This window comes from Schistocerca nitens, chromosome 10 (assembly GCF_023898315.1).
Source record: "Schistocerca nitens isolate TAMUIC-IGC-003100 chromosome 10, iqSchNite1.1, whole genome shotgun sequence".
In the NCBI taxonomy this organism is placed as follows: Eukaryota; Metazoa; Arthropoda; class Insecta; order Orthoptera; family Acrididae; genus Schistocerca; species Schistocerca nitens.
In genome coordinates, this window is record NC_064623.1 from 176,934,925 (window position 1) to 176,946,440 (window position 11,516).

Consider the following 11,516-nt stretch of genomic DNA (forward strand, 5'->3'; position numbering starts at 1 on the left):
TTAGGGAAGTGTAGTTCACTTATAAAGGAGACTGCTTAGGGAACACCAATGTGATCCATTTTTGAGTGTGCTTTATTCATTTTAAGCATAAAATGATAATTACCACTAAATGCATGTGAAGTGCTCGCGAGGCGTGTCGGCTCTATAAATGTGCTATTTTCAGAATTATACACTTATGTATTAAGATGAAAGCTTTACTGTCTTATGAATAATTCTTGCTGTAATGGAATAGAAAACACACACCCATGCTGTCTAGTTCTCTGACTTTTGACAAGCAAACTAATACAATTGATTTGCTATTAATGGAAGGATAGGACCGTCATATGTTGCAGGTCTCAGGAGCTTCAGCTGGTTGCCAGCAACAGTGCCGGTGAAATATGTGGACTTCAAAAGAAGTTGCTGTCATCGTACCAAAAACCACAGAAATATAGACAGGAAGGAAAGGGAGACCATAAATTTTGCATTAAGAAACAAAAGTTCACATCTGTAGACAGTCAAAATGAGGGAGGTAACAGTGGGCCACCTGAGGATGAAGAGGAGCAGGGAAGCATTCTGGAAGGAGGGGAAACAGCAATCAATTCCAATACTCACAAGTCTGAAGCTACAGATAGAGAGCCAGGTTACTTGAAATTCGGCTTTCAGAAGTTCTGTGAAGACAAAGAACAGCCTAGATATCTACTGAATGCTGAAAAGATAGACTGGAGTGAAGAATTAAAGTTTGTGGACGAAGTAGACAAGAGTAAACTAGAAGAACCTGCAACAAGCTCAAAGATTGAAGAACTGCTCGTGTGCCCACCAGAGAAAGTAGAACGATTATCCTATAAGACACGTAAGGTGGAGGGTAGTGCAGTGCCTCACATCCTCACCAATGAAAGAATGTACTGCACAAATTCAGCAGCACTAATTCAGGAACAGGCAAAGTGTGTGAAAACAGAAATTTCACATGGAAAGGATCTGTTGTTGCAGTGTGACAGAAAAGGGGCCGTGAGCTACAGTGAGGACAGTGACCCTTGTGATGAAGCACATGGTATGAAAATATGGCTGAAGATGAACAGAGAGGTTTTTATTGCAAAAGATAAAGTATCTGACTTGCAACGAAGCTCCTTTGGGATTAAAAAGTTAACTCTGTATGAAGCAACACAGTCTGGTAAACCTAGTGAACTAAATTATCAGAATGAAGGAGGCAAAAGGAAGACATGGGACCATGAAGTAGCTGGAAATAATTCTGGGCCTCTAGTTAAACGTGTTTGTCTCGCCGATATTTCTGGCTGTGCCTCTACATATACCTCTCGTATTTCTCCTCCCAAAATGGGGTTTAGATGGGTGGATGAGAAGTGTCCAGAAAACAATTGTCTGTCTGTTTTGTCACTTTTCAAAGAATTGCAGACAACAGTCGGGATGCATCCTGTCTATGAGCAAAATATTTTGCAGCAGTTTGTGTGGCCAGTTTGTGGTACTAGCATGATGTCTGTGCCATTTTCTCTACTTGGCAAGCCATTGGGAACTGCTGGCATTCCTACAGACTGTAAATTGTGGATGTGGGGTGGAAGCTCTGCTGCAAAACTCAGTGTGAATGTGGCAGAATACTTACTTCAGTGGTCTTTGAAAACCAGCCAGAGGCTGAATGCCTTGAGTGTTACATTGTGTACATATTTAACTAAGAGTCAGACAGACCTCCTCCATGAAACATTAATATCAATACCAAAAAGGAAAGAATTGCTGTCTACAGAACAAAACAATGGCACCTCATCCCAAATCATAGCTGTGGATGGAAACACCATTAGAGTACAGGGAAATGATGTGACAGTTGTGCAGAATGAAGAGAAGGAGCAAACACCTGTGGACTGTGGTTTCCTGTTGTTCTCTCCTGTGTGTAGTAATGTATGTGATGTCCAGAGTGAAACAGCAGAGAGTCAGGTTTGGAACTGGGACAACGGAGTCACTCAGAGAAAATCAAACAGTGATGAACACATTACTGGTGACAGCATTTTCCTGCCGTCTTCGGGAGTAGTGGCTTCAGAACTGCAACCATACAGTGACAGGTTAGTACCCTTTCCAAAGTTATTTCTATCTGCTTCTAGTTGTAATATTTTACTCATGCAGTTTAGAATCTTTTCAAGACTCATAACATTTTTATTTGTGAGGTGGGTCGACAGGCTTCATATCCAGTCCATAGGCAATTTATTAGATGCACTACAATTTTTAAGCAAATTTTGATTTATGTGTAATGAAATATGTTTTTTTTATACATAAATTGTGATAAAATGATTATGTGTAGTCTACTTCATAACTAAAGAAATAAATAAAATGTAGTATTTGTTGAAAATATTGTATTTCAACAATTACAACAAAAATTAAAATATTATGAAAGTGAAACATTGGTTTTAATATCTTGGTGAGCCACGTTTTGCGGCTGTGAGAGCCTTAATGTGATGTGGCATGCTGTCGATGCAGGACTGTACTGTGTCCTGCATTTGTGGATGATGATACCACATATGGATGATCTTCTCTAAGAGCTATGTTTTTGTTGTGATGACATCTTTTGCCACATCCCTCTTCGTTAGTTCCCATACATTTTCTATGTGATTCATGTCGAGACTATTACCTGGCCAGTCTAACAGAGGGATATTTTGTTCCTTCAGAAAGGATTTAACTGACTGGTCCGTGCATAAAAACAAATGTTTTTGTGTTAACTGCTTTTGCAGGACTTCCTTGTACTGGTCTTGCCTCATTATGCCCTTAATCACCCTTACCACAGATGACAGACCAAATCATCACCTTAGTTGTCTTATGGTCTGAATAATGCAGTAGGAATGAAATTTTTGTCCTGTTCGATGATTCACATGTCGAGATTTGTTAGTTAAAATTCCAAATGTGCTTTCATTGCTGAAGCATACCTGTAAAAATCAAGAAACATCATTAATATACCATGGATAAATGTTACATAGGTTATATAATATCATAAATAATAATTTTAAAGTTAAATTACAGATCTCCAGAAGTCTACATCCTTATCACACCACTGTTTAGCACACTTCAGATGCTTTGCTTTCATTGTGGCTGTTAACTTTGGTTTTCTAGCAGGTCTACAGGCCTTGAAATCAATATCTTTCAACTTTCTGCAAACAGCGCATTCAGATGCATTCACCTTAGCCTCTTCCAGTTGAGATTTTATCTGTTTTATTGTTGCAAATCTGTTTTCTTGGCAAAGTTTTTTGAGAAATCTTTTTGACCTTGGTGTGAAAATTGGTTTTCTTCCACTTTTATTCTTGCTTCTGGGGCTCAGTTCTTCATCTGAATCAATTTTCTTCTTTATGCTCCTCCACTAGCTTCAGATATTTCCAACTTTCGTGAAATTTCCCGATTGGAATACATTTTCATATTAACGAGGGCTTTGACCTCATCTTTTTTACGTGATGAAATGTCCCCTCTTTTACCCATTTTTAAACGACACAATTTGTAACACCTGGCTGTTAAACAATCAGTTGTGATGTTGATGTTATGAAATTGATAATCAAAATGAACAAAGTATTACACCAGTTACATGTGAGAGCGCCATTGAACAGGTCCTTTCCTGTACGCTGTACTCTGCACATTCATACCTACAATAAGTCAACAATCCAATGTAACAAGTGCCCTGAATAACTCATAAATTTTCTGAGCAATCACATTATATATAGTACTCAACACATAATTATCACAAAAAACATTAAAAATGTGCATTGTGCCTAAGAATTTGGCCAGGGACTGTAATTATTAAACATTGTCATTTTGGCTTAGGCTCCCAAACATTGTTATTTTTAGAGCTTATTCCTTGTGGATAGTGTAGAACTTGTGTCTGTGTATTAGTTGAATATAAGTATATATAATTGTGACCAGTTACTTATGAAATATTTGTTTATTTTCATAAATTAGTTTTTGAGGCTTTTCAAGTTCATCTTCAGATTGAGCATGCAGAACTTAAATGTTTTACTTTCATAGTGTGTTGTTGGGTACTGGCTTGTGGCAGTATGAGTGGAATTGTTAATACCCATTTTTATTGTCTATTGGTCACTGAATTAATCACTACTCACTATAAAGATTGCCACCATAAATAAATCTGCCTGCATTTGCTGTGTGATTTATGTAGATTTTTTATTTATTGTGACTGCAGTTTTGAGTATCACTCATTTTCAGGCTGCAGTAAGCGTACTATATATCAGTGTATACTGCAGTTCATGAAGTGAAAAGTGTATTCTATATAAAATAGCAGAAGATGTGCATGTGAGCGATGCGTAAAGATGGCAAATGCAGAAATCCACTCAGATGTAAATACTGCTGCTAATTGAAACACCAAATGAGTGTGATCTGTGTCTAAGTCAGAATATATAAACAAACACAAATTCAGATGGAAACTTTGACAGTAATGTACTTTCTCAGGCATGTCAGATGAACACTTTTAAAAAAAATAATCATCATCTGACGCAATTACCTCTCCTGACCTCAGTCGTCACTAGTAGCTGTTGTAAAATATCATCTCTCCCTTCCCTCAATTAGCACTACACCATGGAAAAAAAAAAAAAAAACTATTCACCATCACCTTGCCCAATGATAGCTAAGTCTTTGCTTTTTCTGTTGGTGAATCTACATGTTTGCACTGCTTGCTTTGTTCGTTTGTCTCTGAGTGATAGCAGTATACCCAGCACTTGTTCAGTGATTGTGTGTTTAAATACTTCATCCAGATTACCACTGAAATTTTTCTGCCGCTACCTTAGTTCAGGAGTTCAGGAGTTTTGAAAGGTTCTGAGCAGTTGTGAAACCCAGTGAATGGTGACATTTGTCATGTTCAAAATGGCGTGCAAGATGTCGAAAGCTGATCTGATGACGACTTTCTAGTTTTTGCACTGTTGTCAGTTGTGATGCAGTAGTCTTTTAGCACCACAGCTCCCATTTCTCTTGAGATTCATGATTCTTCACAGAGAGAAGAAAGTCTGTTACTTCATTCTTCAACACTCAGACTTCTTTGGTCATTCGAAGCACCTATGGCACCTAACAATTGTGTCATACAGTGGTGCACTGTTGCCATAAAAGTTACCCTGTGATCATGCATGAGCACAATAATGTTACATATTGCCACTTGGGTGGCTAATGAATAGCATATGGCACTGTGCTTGAATTATTTAGTTATTAGTTAGTTTCAAAATAAATGTATCAAAATTTTGTAGTCTGTTAATGTGAAACTGTTTCTCTGGACTAAGCTACATAACAGATATGATTTGGAGTTTGATCCTTACGTAACTGTGAGTACAGAGAAACTTGCAATTTGAATACACAAGGCAGATATTTTCAAGGAGTGGATTTTTTTTCCTTTACTGCAACATGAATTTCCTTGACTGTTGCAACTTATTAAGAAGTTTCATTTGTTGTAGAAAAGTCTCCCAAATCATTTTTACCCTTAGTTGGAGAATTTACAGTATTTTTCACAATGTGGATTGTCACTGATTTGTGACTGCCCTCTTATTGAAATGCAGCATTATCTTCCTAGCATACAAAGTTTCAGTCTTAGGTTTTAGCATTTCTTTCTTCTTACATTTTTTAAATTTCACCCAAATGTTAGGTGAAAACTGTATTCTAGGTACCAAAGGAATAAACTGCAGCAGATGGTAATTTTTTTTACCTGTAGTGTATACTAATTTCTGTGGCCACTGTAAAGATACTGAGAATCCAAATGCATTTTGATTAAGAGTGTTTCACTTAGTTATCCATTGGACTTTGTAGTACCAATCTTTACAGTGTGGTATTTTGTCACAAGGTAGCAAGTGCCTTTATTGTTTCCAGTTTGACCACAAAACAGGCTTCATCAAGTCACTTTTATCAGACCTTAATAGATGCATTTACATAAAGAATAATATTTTAGACAGTGGATGTACTTGAGTTCTTACGGGTAACATGCTATATTTTGAAATAAATTTGTAGAAACAGTGACATCCAGGAAATTGTGCTCACTCAGTAAAACAACTAAAATTATATCCCAAGGCTTTAAAGAGTTGCCAAAGAAATTTTTGATAAAACTTTTACATATAAAATTCTGAACAGAACTGTATCTTAAAACAGTTGTCAGTTGCTGAAGCTCAATGCTCAGCTATCCTCATTGGAACAGTACTGTGGCAAATAAGTCAAAGATGGATACTGTAAACTTCAGACGTCCTGAATCAGCATGGCAGTCATTCAAACAGTGACTCCAGTTAGCTCTGCACTATCCTGCTGTTGTTATTTTTTGTGCTTCCTTTGGTGAAGTTTAATCATTATATTCAGACAGCCATTTATTATCAGTATTTATAAATAATTCTTCATACAAAACATCTAGTGTGTTGTACTGCGAACCAGTATCTCTCCACAGAGTTACTTCCCTGAAGGTTCAGAACACATGCCCAGCTGTCCAGCATTACTTTCCAAGAATTAAAAATTTCACTAATTTTTGGTATGTTAGATGGTGAATTAGCACTGAATGCGATGTTTCTACAAATTGTTTACAGGAGTTATTGTTTCAGGTCATCTGCGATGCTTCCAGAACATAATGAAGAATTTAGTGTTGCCGCTACTGGTGAAATGTGGGCAGTGTTGGAAGACATACTTACTTCTGAACAAGAATTTCTTCCACCACACAGATCAGCGTTCCAGATGTCTAAGTGTCATGCCAATGACAAGATTCAAAGCAGTGTCGATGAGACATTCTCGAAATTACACGATAGGTACAACCCAAATGGTATACTGTCTCCAGACTACGGCTTCTGTGAAGGTGATGATGCTGCAGGTCTCCCAACTCAAACTGCAAGCTTGACTGACAAATTCTGTAATGTATTAGATGAACACTGTGGTATTCTCACACATGCAAATTTCCCAAAAACTGGTAAAGGGAACCACGAGAGGAATGAGAATATTTTTCAAAAAGAAGCTGAATGTAAAGAAAAGGAAGCCATTGAGAGATTATGTGAACTCTTGGATGTTCATATACCTGATAGTAACAGGAAAGATAGAGATAAGTGTTCAGATACATTGCTCCCAGCTGATACCACATTACCAAACATCACTGAAACTGATCAACCCATAAACAGAAGTGTAGAGCATACAAAGTTTCAACAGAAGTACAGAGATAAAGGTGCCTTAGCAGCAGATTCTCAGTTTCAACGAATTTCACCAGAACCTGTATCTTTAGAGGACACTGGATGTATTAGGATGGCCCCACAAGAAGATGCTGAGGCTAAGAAAACAGAAGTTTTAGAGTTTCCACACAGCGTTACTGATGGTACGCTGCCTCCGAGCAGTGACGAAGAAGAAAATGATGATGATGATGATGATGATGATGATGACAGCAGTTCTGAGTCATTGTCCTCTGTTGTTACTGTTGTACCAAATGCCTCTTGGGTCCCTCAGAACATTCACCAATATCCAGTAGGAAACCAGAGGCAACAGAGAGGTAGCAGTGGAGGTGACTGTGAATGTGTTCCCTTCAACCAGCTCAATGACCACACATATGCTATAGTAGAATGCCCACAAACAGGTGAGCCTGTCAGTTGTGTGGCAAGAACAAGCTACCCAATGACTGTCTCGGTAAGAAACTGTGATAACAATGAGAGTACAGAAACTGAGCTTCACACCTTGGGCAGTGACCAGTCGTACAGTGGGTCACAGTCAAATTCTGAGAGTGCAGATGGGAGCAGATTGTCTGTAAATGAGCCATCCCTGCAATTTTTGGATGATTTGGTGAGTATGTCTGATACTGGGTCTTCTAATAATTTAGAGCAGAAAATTGTCAAAGGATCAGGAGCACTATTAGTCGACACACACAGTTGCAGTAACATGGCAGCACAAATACATCCACAGTGTTCCGAGGCTGTGCACTTGGACTGCAAACACAACACCAATTTGAACTCAGTGCAGGAACTTATGGTCATCAGTAAGCTGCATGAACCTAGCTGCTATGACACGAAAGCAAAAGGTAATAACCTATCTCTGAGCAGTCTGATGGTAGTGCCTCGGTCAAAGAGAAAGAAATCTTTCCGTAAAAATGACACTGTTGCTGAGAAAATTTTATGTAGGACTAGGAAAAAGATGTTAGACATTCACAGAACATCAGTTGGTGAAACTTGTTTACAAATGAAGCCGTCAGAAGAATTGTCAAGATTATCTTCTGCAGAAAATAAACCAATCCAAAGTAATCTGACAGCACTCAGATTTGATAATCTAGACCCAGTAGCACAGTATACTAGCAAGAGGAGGAGAAAACGTGTCTCTGAACCTGTCGAGGCCTGGTTGCAAAATACTATTACGTATTTCCCTGGTATACAGGACGAGCGTTTTGCAGGAGAAATCTCAAAAGATGTCACTTGTAATCTGCCAAAAAAGGGACACGATGCTCCCAGAGTCAGCCCAGTATCGATTTTGCCGAGAAAACGTTCATCAGTCGATAGCAGAAGTGACGAGAGCTCTGGTACTGAATTGTCCACTCGCCCGTCCAAAAGACGCAGAGGGACATTGTGTGATGAAGGAGTCGTAACGGTTCAGATGTACTCTAAAGGTGGCTGTTCTGTAAATAAAATGTCTAAAGGAGGAAATGGAGCAGAATTATCTTGTAAATACTGTGGTAAGCTATTTGACAGGGTTTCAAAGCTAACTGAGCACATAGGCTCACACACCCTGCCCTACCATTGCTTAATGTGTGGACGCCGCTTTGGGAGGGAGTCGCAGCTCACTACTCACGAGCAGCATCTGTCCTGTTCGCCTCTAGAGAAGTGCCGCTATAAATGTGAAGGATGTGGCCAGAAATTTCTTCAGAGGATATGTTTACTTAGGCATGTGGAAAAGCACACGGAACAGGACAAGAAGGAGCGAGTGGAGAAATCGAGGTGCAAGGCTTGTGGAAAAGTGTTCAATCAGGCAAAGCTGCTTCTGCAGCACGAGGGAGAACACAGGACGAAGGGGCGGCAGCACACGTGCAGGGTGTGTGGCAAGACATTTAAGCGACAGGCCTTCTTGGTCAGGCACAGACAGCTTCACCGGGAGAAGATACGCTTTGAGTGTGGCTACTGTGGGGACTATTTCGAACTAAAGGACCAACTAAGATCACACATTAGGCAGCACTTGAGGGACGAGACAAAGAAAGCTCTCGAACAAAAGCGAAAAGTGCAGCAAAAAGAAAATATGATGAGAGAAGAGGTTGCAGGATCCTTTCCTATTATCCAAAAGGAGCTCTCCCTGCTGATATGCCCCGATTGTGGCAAAATTTTCCGCTGGAAGACGGCACTGCAGAGGCACTTGGCACAGCACGAGCGGGAGGATCGCAGAAAAGCGGCACTCGACCCCGAGCTAGCCCGATTCCACTGTGACGATTGCGGTGACAACTTTGCTTCCAGAAGCTCACTGCGTAGCCACGTCCGCCGACACATGTGTGAAAAAATTAATTTATCATCTGTGGAGGTGCAGCGCTCTCGACACCACTCCAGGGGCACCGGCAGTAAAGAATGTACGTCACCACCGACGACTCCCATCTTGCAGTATAACTGCAGCAAGTGCCTCGCAGACTTTTCACAGTTGTCAGAGCTGCAGCAGCACTCCTGCGGTACGGATGACTGGCGACCGTACACGTGTTACGTCTGTGACAAGGCATTCCTGTCCCCGCGCCACCTAAGTCAACACATGAGAGTCCACTTCCCACCCCACAAATGCCGTTTCTGTGGAGACACTTTCGCCCGTAGATACGAATTGCTCTACCACGAGTGGAGCCATCGTGACCGTGAGCACTTCAGTACCAAAGATAATAATGGAGGAAGCCCAAATAGTTTATAAATGAAGCCTTTATATTTTCTTCAGAGTTCAGATCTTTTTATTTTATTTAAATATTTTTTCCTGTACTTTTAACAAATTGGAATTACCTTTTTCCCCCTTTGCTGAACCAGTGTGTATTTTTGTAACTGCTGCCCAGGCACTTGTTTTATTATTGTTGTTATTACTGGTTAAATGCAGTACATGTTCACAGTGTACAGTTCTCAAGTCTCCATCTGATAGTGGCTCTCTTTGTTTGAATTCTCCGTGGTATTTGGCAAGTCATTTTCAAATGCATGGCGTATCTCACAACTGTACTACATGCTGCCGTCTATAAAAGTCTGTGCTGGTGCCAACACCTTTTCATATTTTTCAACTGTGGGCACCTTGTTAGCCTGTAGAACAATTCTTAATTAGACCAGTTATGGCTAAATGTTTCCTTTAATTGCGTGCAATGTGAATAGATTGCATGACCCTTACTGGCAGTCAGCAGACTGGGCACTGTCTGGTTTAGATTTCAAGTGGATCAACATTGGTGTCAAAGTACTACTGTGACAATAGCAGCCAGGCTGTATTGAAACTAGCATGAATTTTGTGTGCTACAAAACCTGAAATAAGTTAACCTAGCCACAGAACCATTGCTGCAGTTGGCACTGTTTTCTTAGTTGTATTCTGCCAGCATGACCACTTGATGAAGTTTGACATCCATTGTCTCATCTACTTGAAACTTAAAATTAGCTAGAGTGAGATCTGCGTCAGTTATGTTTCCTCCAGCTATGTGGTAATGCACCTTTAATGTAGAACTAAAACCCCATGTTTGCACATTTCACCAGAGCTTGGTGATGTACTCTGTTACAACGCTATTGCCATGACCATTACACTTCCAAAAAATTTCTGTTTCTGGTTATCAATAGACCAGGATCGAAAAGTTTGTCTGTTTGAACTTATTGCACATCATAATGCAGTCTTCAGAGAGTAAATGAAGTAAATGATCTGCTCTGTAGACTAAAGTAGTTTACCAGAGAGTTCTGATAAGATGTCTGTTCATTATGTTATATGTTTATTGGATATTTATATTTCTTTTTTTTTTTAATTATTTGATATTTCTGCTCCTTTTAACTGCTATTAAATATTGCCAAAATAAATACATTATGATTGTCCTTAAGGATGTTTCACACAGTATTGATTACTTGGTTTGCTTACGTTTGCTAATTTAAGAACTTTATCTTGCATTTGTATATTGCTATTTTTTGCAGAAAAATATAAAATTGTGATCTCAAATTAATTATTTTTGTGTAGTTATAAACTGTACCTGAGAAAAAATGTACCTGAGGAAAAATGTCAATTTTCTTGTATTTTTGTAATAAATTATAAGAAATCATATTTAACTTATTTTTTGATGTATCCACACACAAAGATAAACAGGCTTCATATTTCAGTACCGTTTTGCATAAGTTCTCAAAGTACAGTTGTATGAAGTCTGAACCAGTCAACTTTTTATGACTTCATTACTAGGAATGTAAATTGCATTAGTTTTATTTATTCCGTGCATTTCATTTACTATGGCATAACTATAAATTTTAAATTCATGTGAAGATTTTGCATTGTCAGGAGAGCTGTAAGTAGCCTATTGAGTTTGTTAATTTTAAACTGAGGTTTTGTTTGGCATTGTACACATGAATTTTCAGACATAACTGTTTTATTATTATTATTAT

The 11,516-nt window shown here is 38.9% G+C and overlaps 1 protein-coding gene across 1 annotated transcript; it reads left to right on the forward strand.

Moving 5' to 3' along the window:
* The first annotated feature begins 262 nt into the window (after nt 1-262).
* On the forward strand, nt 263-11,128 carry LOC126210512 (uncharacterized). Its single transcript, XM_049939758.1, has 2 exons — nt 263-2,042; nt 6,531-11,128. Exons 1-2 carry the CDS (start codon nt 877-879, stop codon nt 9,823-9,825), a joined length of 4,461 nt encoding a protein of 1,486 aa, XP_049795715.1. The 5' UTR covers nt 263-876; the 3' UTR covers nt 9,826-11,128.
* The last annotated feature ends 388 nt before the right edge of the window (nt 11,129-11,516 follow it).